Source organism: Diadema setosum, chromosome 7 (assembly GCF_964275005.1).
Source record: "Diadema setosum chromosome 7, eeDiaSeto1, whole genome shotgun sequence".
NCBI lineage: Eukaryota > Metazoa > Echinodermata > Echinoidea > Diadematoida > Diadematidae > Diadema > Diadema setosum.
The window spans coordinates 32,904,445-32,917,676 of NC_092691.1; the positions used below are offsets into that span (position 1 = coordinate 32,904,445).

Consider the following 13,232-nt stretch of genomic DNA (forward strand, 5'->3'; position numbering starts at 1 on the left):
AACATATTTCCATTTTTCTCGCATAACAAAAGAACACTCGACTTCTCTCTTTCAGAAGGCAGAGGGAATAATATTACCCTTAACATACATCAGTAGCAAGTTGAAGAAATGTGAACTTTATTAAAAAAAGTAAAGTTTTGTGAAATTCTCTTTTTATTTTTCTTATATAGTTGTACGCATGTGACATCATACACTGTAGTAGTCTTCTCTTCCAGCAGTGACTTCGCAGATACTTAAAATGTCCGTAACTTTTGAACGGACTGTCTAATTTTCCTCAAACTTTCACTGATGTGTTCTACTGATATTGCTGCAGTCTTTCAATCCTTATGTACAATTATATGAAGGTGGACTTGTCCTTTAAGTAAGTTAGATTTCAATAGTACCGTTAGTGCACAAGTTTTCGACAGGACCCAGATTTCGACACCCATCAGATAATTCTTATTGAATTTTATACTCGATACAAACGTCTGACTTCAACAATCAACCAAGTTATCAATCACATGTCTAGTCTTATATAAACACCGTTTGTCACTTGTCATCATAATCCGACGGTAGAATATTTAGGAGAAAAGCAACACAGTGTCAGCAGAAATGTTGATGTCAGCCATTTTTAGGGGTTCAAAACAATATGACGCATTTTGTATATATCGCCGTAAAATGAAATTCACCCATGCCTGTTATCTTACTTTAGTATCAGTTTGTTTGCCAAATCCTGATTTTTGATTTCATAATCGTCTTTAGTAATTTCATGGCTGAATTCGTGATAAATGAGCAAACTTGTTGAAAGAATTGGCTTTGAGAATGTAGCACCAGATTTCGACATTCCCATATTAAGACACGTTATAGAGGAAACAACAAGTTCTTGCGCTGGTATGATTGCTGGTTTGCGTCCACAATGCAGTGTAACGCGTACTGTACGCGCCATGTGATTTACGTGTGATGCGCGCTGTGATTGTGTCGAAAAATGATGCTGGGTGTTGAAATCTGATGCCAGCGACGGCGTGACGGAAATCGCTTAAAAATTGAACACGAGTGCATTCAAATGGGAATTCGTTCAAGGCATATTATTATTTGCCTTTGTAGCTCAACTTCATATGGAAATTCCGAAGTAAAACGGTGCAGTATTGATGGTAAACAAGGAAATGTGCTAAAGTGTCGAAAACCGGTACCCTAACTGTACTATTGGCGTTTGATTTAATATTGCACGTCTTTGTAATTCTGCAGACAGTTCTTCCCTTCCCCTACGATCCCCTTGAAAGTTTAATACACTGTCGTTATTAAATTACTAAACAACTCTACCAAAAAAAAAAAAAACAAAAAAAAACTTCATCAAGTTCATGTAGACTCCATAAGGATACAAAAGTCTTTAAAAATAGCTGTAGATCTTTCCTTTCCTTCCTTCCATTAAAGTGCAGGCTTCATGCTTCATACTAAATCATGCACTGTTCTCTGTGTGGGTAGGTGTTCTATTTCCTTAAAAATTGAAAATCAATTTATAAGCTTAATCGACCAGACGCCTTAATGTTGCGGAGCACATTGCATTTTTACAGCGACTGGCTGGGCTGTGTATAGTTAATTGTTCAAGTGAGTAGGCCTAGTAGACATGTAGACCTGTGTGTACTGTAAGTTGTGAGGCAGTGAACCAATGTATCACCTCATCTAATTTGTGCAATGATTGTGATCATGTGACCGTGATTGATCCTATATGATATCATTTTTCTCTGTGAAAAGTGATGTACTATACTGCTACTTTTGCAGTTTTTTCTTCTATTTCTTGTTTTTAATTGAATTTTATGTAATTTTTCTGCAGTTCATTGGAATTGATTTTTTTTTTCATTGATTGATGTTATTGTTGCACCCAAATTAGTAGCTGCTGATTTGAGTTCCTCAAGAACAAAAAGCCAAAACATACTGCAGATTGCAAATTAAAGAGAAAAAAAAAAACCTATAAGATTTATAACATTACATGATGTACGATCATGATATATGCTACATATACACTTGAATATGGTAACTACTATTGTACCATACACATAAAAATGAAGCTGAAAGTTTTTGTATGCAAATTATGGGCCTACACTAGTACAGTGAATGATTTTTTCCCCCAGGTCATACTGGGAAAAGAAATTATGAAAATTATAACCAATGATTGCTTTTGAATATTCATAGTTTGACCTGATGGAGGCCTCTGTGGCAGCACAAATTATCACATTCCTCAACAAGACAAGTGGCAGGGACAAATTATACAGGTAAGTATACTAGGAGAGTGAAAAATGTTGTTCACATGTGACCAGGTTTCATAATATCCCGATGAAGGTAAATACAGAAGACATCACTTGTGACATAATATTCATTGAAACAAAGCCAGCTGTCTGAATGATATTCTCAGCTTTCTTCTTGCAAAATTTCAAAATTTCAGAATGTGTTAAACAATGTGTTGAAAGAACTTACAAGTGTTCAAAATTGAATATTGTACTGGTATACGTCACTGTCCATGTCTAAATTTTCATCTGAATTTCTAAAAAAAAAAATGTTTATCTGGTGACTGGCTTTTGAACTCTGTGTGGTAGGTTTTTGGAAATAGAATGGCTCAAAAACTACATATTATTTTAAAGCTTGCAGTCAAAAGAAGTGAAAAATGTCAGTATCAAGAAACTGAAGTTCAACAACTTCATCTTTGTCCAATAAAAATTTATCAATCACTGGAAATGAAAACACAGAGTTTAGAGACTCAAAATGGGTCGATAGTAACTCCTGCATGTATGTATTCAGTGAAATGTTCTGTATATTGTCAGTGCTTCGCATCATATTCTTATTGATTTTTTTTTTCTCCATTGACTGCCATTCATCCCATTAAGCAGCCATGTTTGTTAACCATTTGATGGTTTCTAGGCTGCGTTAATGTGAAACTAGAATTGCGTTTCTAAACATGTTTAGTTGCTAAACATGTTTAGTTGCGTTGCGTTCATGCGATTTTTCCATTTTAACAAGTTTCAAAATGCCGATCTGAAACGCGGAAAAAAGGGCGTTTTGAATCATGATTCTGCCAGAATCACGATCGCAGAAACTGCATGAACGCAACCGTGATTTCAATCATGATTCTATGACGTCATTGTGCGCTGTGCGCATGCGTGTCTCATGGGGTATCCCATGCACAGCTTCTAGTTCTGTTCGCGCGCTTGTGTACGTCTTATGAATCGTGTGTTTTGGTACCATACTTGCACTTGTTTGTTTACATCAACGCCATACACCGATTCTATGCTAGTATCTAACGTTAACTGTTAGAATACATGTAATTACTCTCCGATTGAGTTGATAAAAGTAATAGTTGCGGCGCTGTGTCTACCAAGGGAAACAATTGGAGAGACGAAGAATTAGGATTATTCCTCGATCTGTTCCTCGATCTGTGGGCAGAGCCTGAATGCCACTTATCGGAAAGTATTTACCGAAATAAAAATGTAAAGGCCTGTACAGCTGGAATAAGGAGGTCTGGCTCGAGTTGCAGAGACAAGGTCAAACTGCGCAGTGCGCTGCGCAATGGCAAAGGATGAGCTGAGCCAGAATCAGCATTGCGAAAGCCCCCATGAACGCTCTTCCGCTGAGACCGTGATTTGAAACGCTGTTTTGAATCATGATTCATGTTTGTGATTCTGGCTACGAAATTTGCATGAACGCGGCCCTAGTGAGCAAAAACCACACAGCAAAAATCTCCCAAACATTGACAGCTTGTACAAAACAAGACAAGACTCAATTATGCCCTGTTTGTGATAAAGATCTCTGTGAGCATGTTTCTCATCTAGACTCATTACATTGCACTTTTTGGGACTTGAAATGATTTACACCCAAAAAGAAATACTGTCAAACAAGGAATGTATTTGCGTGTATTTCAATTTCACAAATTTTTGCACGAGTCAAGATTGGCAAAATTAAAATGCATGTGACAGGTCTTGCCCACACTATGCATTGAATGCCATCAATTCCTGAAAATTTCATGCCATTAAATATCTTACTTTATAGTATCTTGGTTTATAGATAGAAATCCATTTATGAGGAAAGTTTACTGGTATGCTGTGTATGTTGGTGGGCAGAAAGTAAAATATAGGCGGGGGGAACCTGTGAAGCACATTAGAAATGCTCACCCAATCATGATGGTGAAATATGACCGTTTTCAAAAGGAAGAAAAAAAAATGCAATGATAAAAGATGCTTTTACAAAGCTACACAGTATTATCTCTTGATGCAGTTGTGATAACATGTGAGTGATGAGCTACTTGAAATAGGTATTTTTAAACAGACTACTAGTGATTACTGAAGTTCACAAAGAAGTGCAGGCTACAACAAAAAGGTGATCAAACCCAAATGGAAGTAGTGCCAAAGGTTGCAGTAAACAAATCTGTGTACACGTATAAACCCATATATGCCCTATAGCCTACAGTTGTATGTATTCCATTGTGTCCACTGAATTCATCCCTTTTCAATCAGTATTTATTTACCAGGTTCAGAGATGACCTCTGTAGTTTGGAAAGAGTCCATTTTTGTAGTCCTCATGAATCACTTTACTTCAGTTTTTGGTGTTTTAACTTTTTACTTGGGCACTTTGCTTAAAAGAAGAATACAGTTACAGTAATATTGATGATATAATGTGTGCATATATATATATATATATATATGATATACACATACATAGGAAGAGAGAGAGAGAGAAAGAAAGAAAAGCCTTCTCCCCCATCCCCGCACACACATACATTCCCAGAAAATGAGCTAAATATTAAACATTTTGTTCATGGTCAGTGGTCACTATAATGAGTGTTTGGGTGACCTCAGATGGTGCTTCACTGTGATAGCATGGCTTGGCTAAGACCTGCTGAGATTTCCTTGAGGAAAACAAAATCTTTGATTAGGCGAGGAGTCTGAAAATTTATCAAGAATAACTTGTCCAGTTTGGAGATTAAGGAAAGAAGATCACCTTGAGAAAAACAAGAACAAAAGCAGAGTACTGTCTTTTCTCTTTCTCTCCATGTGAACACATGCACAGCTGTGTTGTGTGTGAATGTTTCTTTGCATAACATGTTTGTATTGTACCGGTACCTGTTATGTCTGTGTACATGTGTATGCGAAAAAAAAACAAACAAACAAAAAAACTTGTGATCTTAAGAAGGGCTTGCACATTAACCCCATATACACAGTACATGTACACATTTGTAAGCAAAGATCATTGTCTGCTTGTTTGCTGTCATGACTGCAGCATGCTGAAACTTATCACATTTAGACTGTCATAACTGATTCTGCCATTGAAGAAGGTGTTTACAATCTTGTATATTTTAGCAAGGGGAGTTTGAAATATTTTAACTGCTTTCCTAAATACCGGTAAGCATGACTTTGAATCTGTACCCCTGTGTAATGTAAAGGTCTAAATTCTTTAATGCTGATATTGCACCTTTTCTTGGCTTGTTAAATTACAAAATTGTTGACACATTAGAATTGGGTAGGGATACTTATTTGTTCTTTTTCTTTTCTTTCTTTTGCTCCGAATAACCTTCTTAGCACCTTAAATGTACTTTGTGTAAATTTATTGACTCACTGAATCAATAAGTTATCCCCTTTTGCAATTATGAGAATGAAAGCAAATTACAGTCATGAGTGAAAGTTGCTCCAAGTTGATGTGAAGTAATGCCATTTGTCTTGTTTTTTACACAGAACATGTCAGTATGGCAGCAGGTTAGCATGGTGGTGCATTCAGGAGACTAAAAGAGACCCAGTTCTGGTCAAAAAGCTCAAAGGATTAGACTCTCATCTCAGTACCAGCAGAAAACGTAAGTACAGTGTTGGATATGAGATTCATACTCTTGAGAGTGTTTGCTTTTGCTGGTTCAAGTTATTTGTACTTTGACCTTTGCTAGAGCAGCAAGTACTTGAGTGCCTTGTTATTTTGTTATTCAAATATTAGCACGTTACACGGACCATCTTCAGTCCTAGAGATGTAAAACTGATCTGCCAGCCACTTAACTTAGATTGTAGTTTGATTTTTAATAGATAAGTGGTATATCTCTAGGGTCTCCATTTGCTATTTGTGAAAATTAATACTGTTAATTGAAAGTCACCCTATTATGGACATGTACAATTATGCTTGTTTGGTTTAAGCTTAAACGTTGGTAAGTTTTTGTTTGTTTGTTTGTTTGTTTGGGTTTGTTTTTTTGCATTTTTTAATCAACTCTCATCGTCTTTTTGAGTACAGTTTACTGTTCCTCTGAAATATACTGATGTACAAAAGGTAGTGTTCATGGATCACAATGCAAATTTAGTTGAATAAAAAGATGCTTTCTAATGATAATGATAATGAATAACATTTATATAGCGCTTAATACTGATGTTTCTAAGCGCATCAAATCGGGGAAAAATAATATATATAACGTAAAAACAAAATACAGCATTATGTACATGTTATGATAACGACAGCAACAACAACAACAGCAAAATTAAGGTTGTGTTCTACCTGTTCTTACTAATTCTATTATAAGGTATTATGAAATGAACACTCATAAATATTATGTAGTTATTTGTTCGCATGCCCGTCTTGTTTTCTCTTTCATGTTTCTCATCGTGTGATTTAATACTAAGATGTGATCAGCTTACAAAACAAGAAATGTTACAACCTGAATATGTTTTACCAAATTATCAAATTGTGTTCTAGTCAAGGAGGAATAAGTGTATGTCCTATACATACAATAAACAGTGTACTCCTCACTGTAACTTGTGAACTCGGCACTTGCATTTGGCACTGTAAGAGATAGAAGAGGCTGGAATTAAAGCATATACAGTGTACAAACATTCCGGTAATTAAATGTTTGCTATGTGAGAGTGATCGCATTCCCTTTGACAATAGTAATTCATGGAAACCTGAAGACATGTAGTGATTAAAGTTTTGTTTATTTTGTATCCAGTGCTGCGCATAGGCAAGAGTGTCGAGCTGCTGCGGGCAGCCCAGAAGTCTGTTCACCTGTCTGACCCATTCCTGCAGTTCACCATCACCTTTGCCAACGTCAACAAGGCCACCTACCTGCTTGTTGACCACCTCCTCTGGCTCCATCGGGTGGGGCTTGTCACTGTGGACAGCAGGTACTACGGCCACATGTCCAGCCGCTTCTGGCTGGCCACTCTCATTCTCTGCCTCTCGCGGGATATCTACAGCCTTGTTGATGTCCTGACAATGCTTCTCTCGACAGAATCCTCCCAGAAAACAGCTTCGGAATCCTCACCCATCACCCATCAGCATTCAAATGGGTCAGTAACCCAGACTGAAGCCACCGATGGGAGTGCGAGAAACAATAGTTGTCCCCCTGGGAGGAGTAGGCTAACATTTGCTCGCATTGCAGTGGTGCTGTTCCGCCACCACTTGGCCCTTGTGCTGGACACACTCAAGAACCTTGCCGATCTATTCCTGCCACTGACATATCTAGGCTACATCAACCTGCCAGCAGGCATGCAGGGACTTCTGGGAGTAATAAGTTCCGTCATAGGTATCTTGACAGTATGGGGTTCTAAATTCAAGCTAGTTCCCTCATGATGGATTTGTGCAGAAATAGATACCTACTTTGTACTTTTTATTGTCCTATATTCCAACTCTCAAGAGTAGTTTTGATATTGTGTCAAATTTCTTTCATGCCAACTCCTCACCAAGAACTTTAGGAGGTTTCAAAATTGTCAATGATTCTTTGTGTGTGTTTGTGTGTGTATGTGTATGTGTGTGTGTGTGTGTGTGTGTGTGTAGTAGTATCTTAGTGTTTTGTAGCCTATTTAAATCATGCACAAAATATTAAAAGATGCAATTTTTATATCACATGAACTTACATGCCAATATTAGTGGTAAGATAAGTTTATTCTGATCTGGTATTTAAGTCATGGTTCACTCTTACAAGGTAGATAAACTTTGTGAATATGCCTTGGTGGCATGATTTAATATGGACATCAACGCAGTTTTCAGGGGCGGATCCAGGAATTCCATAAAGAGGGGGTGCCTTTACAAAATTAAAAAGGGGCGCACACACCCCTCCCCTAATTTTTTTTTTAAAATTTCTTTTGTTTTAACAAAAATAAAAGGGGAGGGCGTGCACCCGATGCGCTCCCCCTTGGATCCGCCACTGGTTTTAGATTACACTGCAAGTTTACATGTTACATGTACAAGTGTATAATTCATTCTTTTGTCAAATGCTTGTGAATCTTCCACATTCAATAGGACAAGTTGTACAGTATCATGAATAGCTTCTCGTAACTGCCACTTTGTTTGCTATTCTGGTTGCGTGTGCACCCACCTCAATTTTACTTTCACAAAGGCTATGACTGTGAATTCTTATCCTTGTGTTGAAGAGTAAAGATGTAAAATGTGTATGTTGAAAGTTATGGTGCACTGAGGTACAAGGTAGTTGGTAGCAGCAGTATTTTTCGTTGAGTTTGGAGTCAGTGTGACATAGTGTTGATATAAGGAATGCATTCAAATGAATGATGATATTGTAAAACCAGAAACTATCACAGCATGAAACTTGTGAAGTCAGTGACTTTTTTTTTTGCAAGAAACTACTGCAAATTGCCACTGGCAATGAAAACATTGAGTAGACAGACACTTTCATGTGCACTTTGCTTTTGCGAATCTTGGCTCCTCGCGAAATTTGTGAAAGTTTCATTCACACAAAAATTTGTGGTTTTACAACATACAAGTCCAGGACAAGATGTGTTTATTAAATTCCATGAATGATAAGTTTTTAAATGTATGCTTATGTTTTTAGTGGGTAAAAGGCATCATGAGGTTTTAAAGAGATCTGGAGCTGAAGTGATGAAGTTTTTTATTACAATGTGAACACATCCTCTGAAATTGCAACAGGAATACAAACAACATTTATGCTTTATGTTAGATATTATCTTTTGCAGACGTTGAAATTTTTACTGAAGAGTCAGGGACAGTCGGTTTTGTAGTGTATTTTGAAGTATTATTAGTATTGAAATATTATAGTTTGGACTAAGATATTGCATGGCCAGTAACTATCAGGAGGCACAAAACTGATTCTTATATTGATTTCAAACTGGCTAGATTTTATGGGACTCCACTATACAAGGTTGACCACATTGTCATCTACACAGTCAATTCCCACATTAGCATTGTTTGATTTATAGAATAAGATGCTGTAGTATGTGACCATTGCTCTCCAGTCAACATGAATCTAAAAGTATATTGGTAGCTTGTAAGTTGCTTGTAACAGAAATGCTTGGCAACTGCATGAACTAACAAGAAGGGACAAAGAAGCACATGCATTCACCAACAAGGAGTTATGCTATTTAAAGTGATGCAGTAGTTGGGGTTCACAGTACATTGTGTCACTTAACACAGAGACTCCAACCCAAAGCACCTTCTGATCTGGAGATTCTCCCGCCGCCTGAAACCCCTAGCAAACGGGAGACTCCGTCTTGATGTGTGCGAAGCGCGAAGTTCCTAGGGTTCTAGATGCTCTCTTGTGCTATGTAAGGCTTATTTTTTCAACACACGATAGAAATAAGTGAGAAATCCTTTCCAACGGGAGACAAAGAGCCAGGGCGGGAGAAATTAAATCTTAAACGGGAGAACGGGAGATTTTGAAAAAATGCGTTTTCGGCTGGAGATCTCCCGTCGAAAACGGGAGAGTTGGAGTCTCTGAATTCAGTGAGCAGACTGCACATCAGCTTGTATCAAATTACCTGTTGATGTAATGTTTAATTCTTGTTTTTGTTCTGTGGATACAATTGTATGTCGTTCTTTATTTCTGATCTACTTATCATTGCAATGCTTGGTATGCTACGTTTACATATCAAGCATTAGGGAGCTTTAGATTTTGACGCGCGGACGTTTGAGACGACGAGTGCGCTGGACATTCTCCTCTCCCCTGCGTCGTGTTGAAAAGTAGCTTTGAGACGCAACGTATAAAAAATAAAATCGCACCCCCATATAATCAGTGCATGAAGTACAGTTCTCTATGTTGCAAACTGTGGGGACGTAAAAATAGCCCAGTACGTGTAGTGAAAAACTCAGGCGACGCAAGCTAAAAATAGATCGACTTGACGCGCGCTTCTGTGCACGCTCAGAACATGTTTTTTTCCCTCTGAACGTCCACGCGACTAAAATATAAAGCTCCCTATTGCAATGTGTAGGCCAGAAATTTTTTTGGTGAACAAGATAAAAGTACCAGTATGTCTTATTTGCAATGATTAATTAGATGTGTGAACAATTTGAAGAGAACAAAGATGCATTTTCAGTGTACACAGCTCTTTCACTATGTAATTGAAGTCCTTAGTCATGTTCAATTTACCAGTGATTGTGTGATGCAGTATAAAAATTAACCTGTTGGGGGCTAATCCTGTGCATACATGTACTGCATACTTGGTCAGGTGTCTTTGGGAAGTGCATGTTACGGGAAAATCTGCTCTTTGTCAATAGTTCAATGTCACGATTAAGGACATTCTAGATTAAGTAATTTACAGGTGTTATTTATGTATATATATACGTTATGCACTATTTTCTGTTTTTTTTACTGCAACATTACTAGAGTGTGGTACGTGTATTGCAATTTGAACAAGTACAATGTATCCACTGCTCTTGTTCTTAGATCTTTATGGTGCAATAATTTTTATATTAACAAAGATAACCCACTTCTCTGAAATGGGACTCATTTCTGAGACTTTTACAAAATTCTTAGTACATGTATTAAAGCATATACACTTTATTGTAGTAGAGGGTAGTGTGAGATATATACCAGTCATGAAAACAAAATAAAGAATGGGGGGGGGGGGGAGGGGGGATTAATTTTCATTCAAATGGGAAATGTTAAAATGCCCTTTGGTGTTTCACACAGCCAATGAAGCTGCCACAAAATACTGTACTATCCATGAGCAGTTGATCAACATTGAAAGTCTTATCTATTATGATTTGCTGTTTGATGGTTCACATGAGGTTATTGTAGCATGTCAGGAATTGAGCAGAGTTTGTGTACATATGGCATTACACTGTACTTAAAGTTGCTGATGTATGCTTTTGGTGTATGTCCCCAGTAGATAAATGAAGTGAACCTGTTGTGATGTGCATATGCAAAGATGGAAATAGTTTATGCACATTTAGTGAATCTGCCTGAGCTGAGGCGATCAGTGAAAGATCTTTAATGAAAGATAAGGGTAAGATTCTACTTTTATTGTAGGGCCTGCCAGATAACATTGTCTTATACAAAGTACATGTATAAAGGACAAATAGTGTAGTTTACATGTACATGCCATTATTTTAGGGGTCTATAGTGAAATACCTTTTTACACATCTGAATTAGATTGATTTGTGGTAAAATGTAACTAAGCTTCAATTCATCAAACATTAACTTAATGGCAGAAGAAAAGAAGATGGCACTAAACATGCAACAAATGTGCATGACTTCATTGTTTGGGAGTTCAACATACAATTGTTTGTTCCCGTTTCAATTGCCATCAAACTGTAAAGAAAATATCCTCACAAACCTTTTCACAAAAGAGAAGTATGAATATAAACCCTACTAAACTGACAGTAACACAATTGCCTTTCATGGACCCTCTGAAGTTCTTTTTTCTAGTGCCTCTGGGCAATATGTACCTTGTAATAGGGTATTGTCACAGTTATACCTTATGTCCCCCCCCCCCCCCCCAAATTACAACGGTACCCTCCGCAATGATAACTTTAAAAATAGTGAATCAATCCAAATACAATCTCAGGGTATGAAACTATAACTCATTGCCCATATCTTACAGAAAACCCCATTCGATTTGCTTCAGTGGTCAAAGAGAAATTGGGAATTTTATAGAGCATGTTAGGAATCTCTTCCCTCCAAGTTCTGTCTATTGCCCAAGTTGTCTACATGTATTAGCATCCAAGTGCTAAATTTGGAAGAATCAGACTCATGGCATGCTTTACAACAATCCACATTTCTTTGTAACCGCTTAACCAACTGAATGGAGTTTTCTGCAAAATAGAGCTAAGATGTTCTATTTCAGACCCTGAGGTAGCATTTCGACAGTTTAGTAATTGGGCGTTATCAATGCGAAAATCTGATTGTACATGTATTTTTTTATTTTTTTTTTTTTTGGGGGGGGGGGGACATACTGTATGTTGCGAGGCACATTAGATTAATGTACATGTTTACATTCCATTTATATGTGGAAGATTGTCTAAATCTTTAATAAGGCACACTTTCATTAAATTGTATACATGTTTATGTCCAAGAACTGTAACCTTGGATTGAACCTAAATTCATTTCATGTGACTTAATCTTCATTAGCTGCATTGCAGTTTATCACTTCATGGGGTTGTGAGGTTTTGTGTGTGGAGCAACATTCAATTTTATCATAGGAAAATCACTTCATTATGTAAGAATGCCAAAATCTTTAACAAACCGTGAATTGTTGATATTATGTGTGCTGTGTGCACATTACAGTGAAAACTCAATATAAAGAGATCTGATATAACAAAATACCTGATACCCTTATAGCAAACTAAGTTCTAAGGTGCCAATGAATGTATTTCCTTTGTTTATCATTGTTTATTGACTATTAAATTTAATAAAATATCTGATATAAAGAACAAATTGTCTTGGTCCCAAGGATCTTGTTATACGACTTTACACTTGTGCACTTGTGCACTTGTGCACTGTTCACGACTAATAACGTGGGAATTCATGCTGTATATGGTTTAAATTTTGTTGGATATGCGATACAATTTATTTCCCAGCACAATATCATATGCAGTTGTTTGACTCTAACATGTATGTCACTGCATGTTTTTCTGTGTTTTCATCAATGGTGCAACAATACACAGTGTATGAAGTACATTGTATTTTCATTATAAGGGAAACAGTGCAAGACAAGTGAAGTTCATTCCCATCTGCATAAGAACTCATTAACAGGAGAAACATATGTATGTAATGTGGCTAACAAATTCTGCCCTACTTTGGCAAAAGGAAGCAAGTGACAAAAGTGACATTTCTCGTAAAAGAGCAAAATGTGTCTCTCATTTACACTGACGTCAATGGACTATCATGATGTCTTGTCGAACATATCTCTTAGTAGGATGAGTGTTTCTGCGTGAAATTTGGCCTGGAAGAAGAGTTCATTATGTGAATTATGACAACATCAATAACTCAAATTCGGATGGTATGTCACTTGCTTCCTTTTGCCAAAGTAGGGCAGAATTGTTAATTA

General features: G+C 37.1%; 1 protein-coding gene across 1 annotated transcript; it reads left to right on the forward strand.

Annotated features, from left to right (window-relative positions):
- Positions 1-2,173: 2,173 nt before the first annotated feature.
- On the forward strand, positions 2,174-7,566 carry LOC140230911 (peroxisomal membrane protein 11B-like). Its single transcript, XM_072311052.1, has 3 exons — positions 2,174-2,249; positions 5,697-5,812; positions 6,941-7,566. The coding sequence occupies exons 1-3, from the start codon at positions 2,179-2,181 to the stop codon at positions 7,561-7,563; spliced, it is 810 nt and encodes a 269-aa protein (XP_072167153.1). The 5' UTR covers positions 2,174-2,178; the 3' UTR covers positions 7,564-7,566.
- The last annotated feature ends 5,666 nt before the right edge of the window (positions 7,567-13,232 follow it).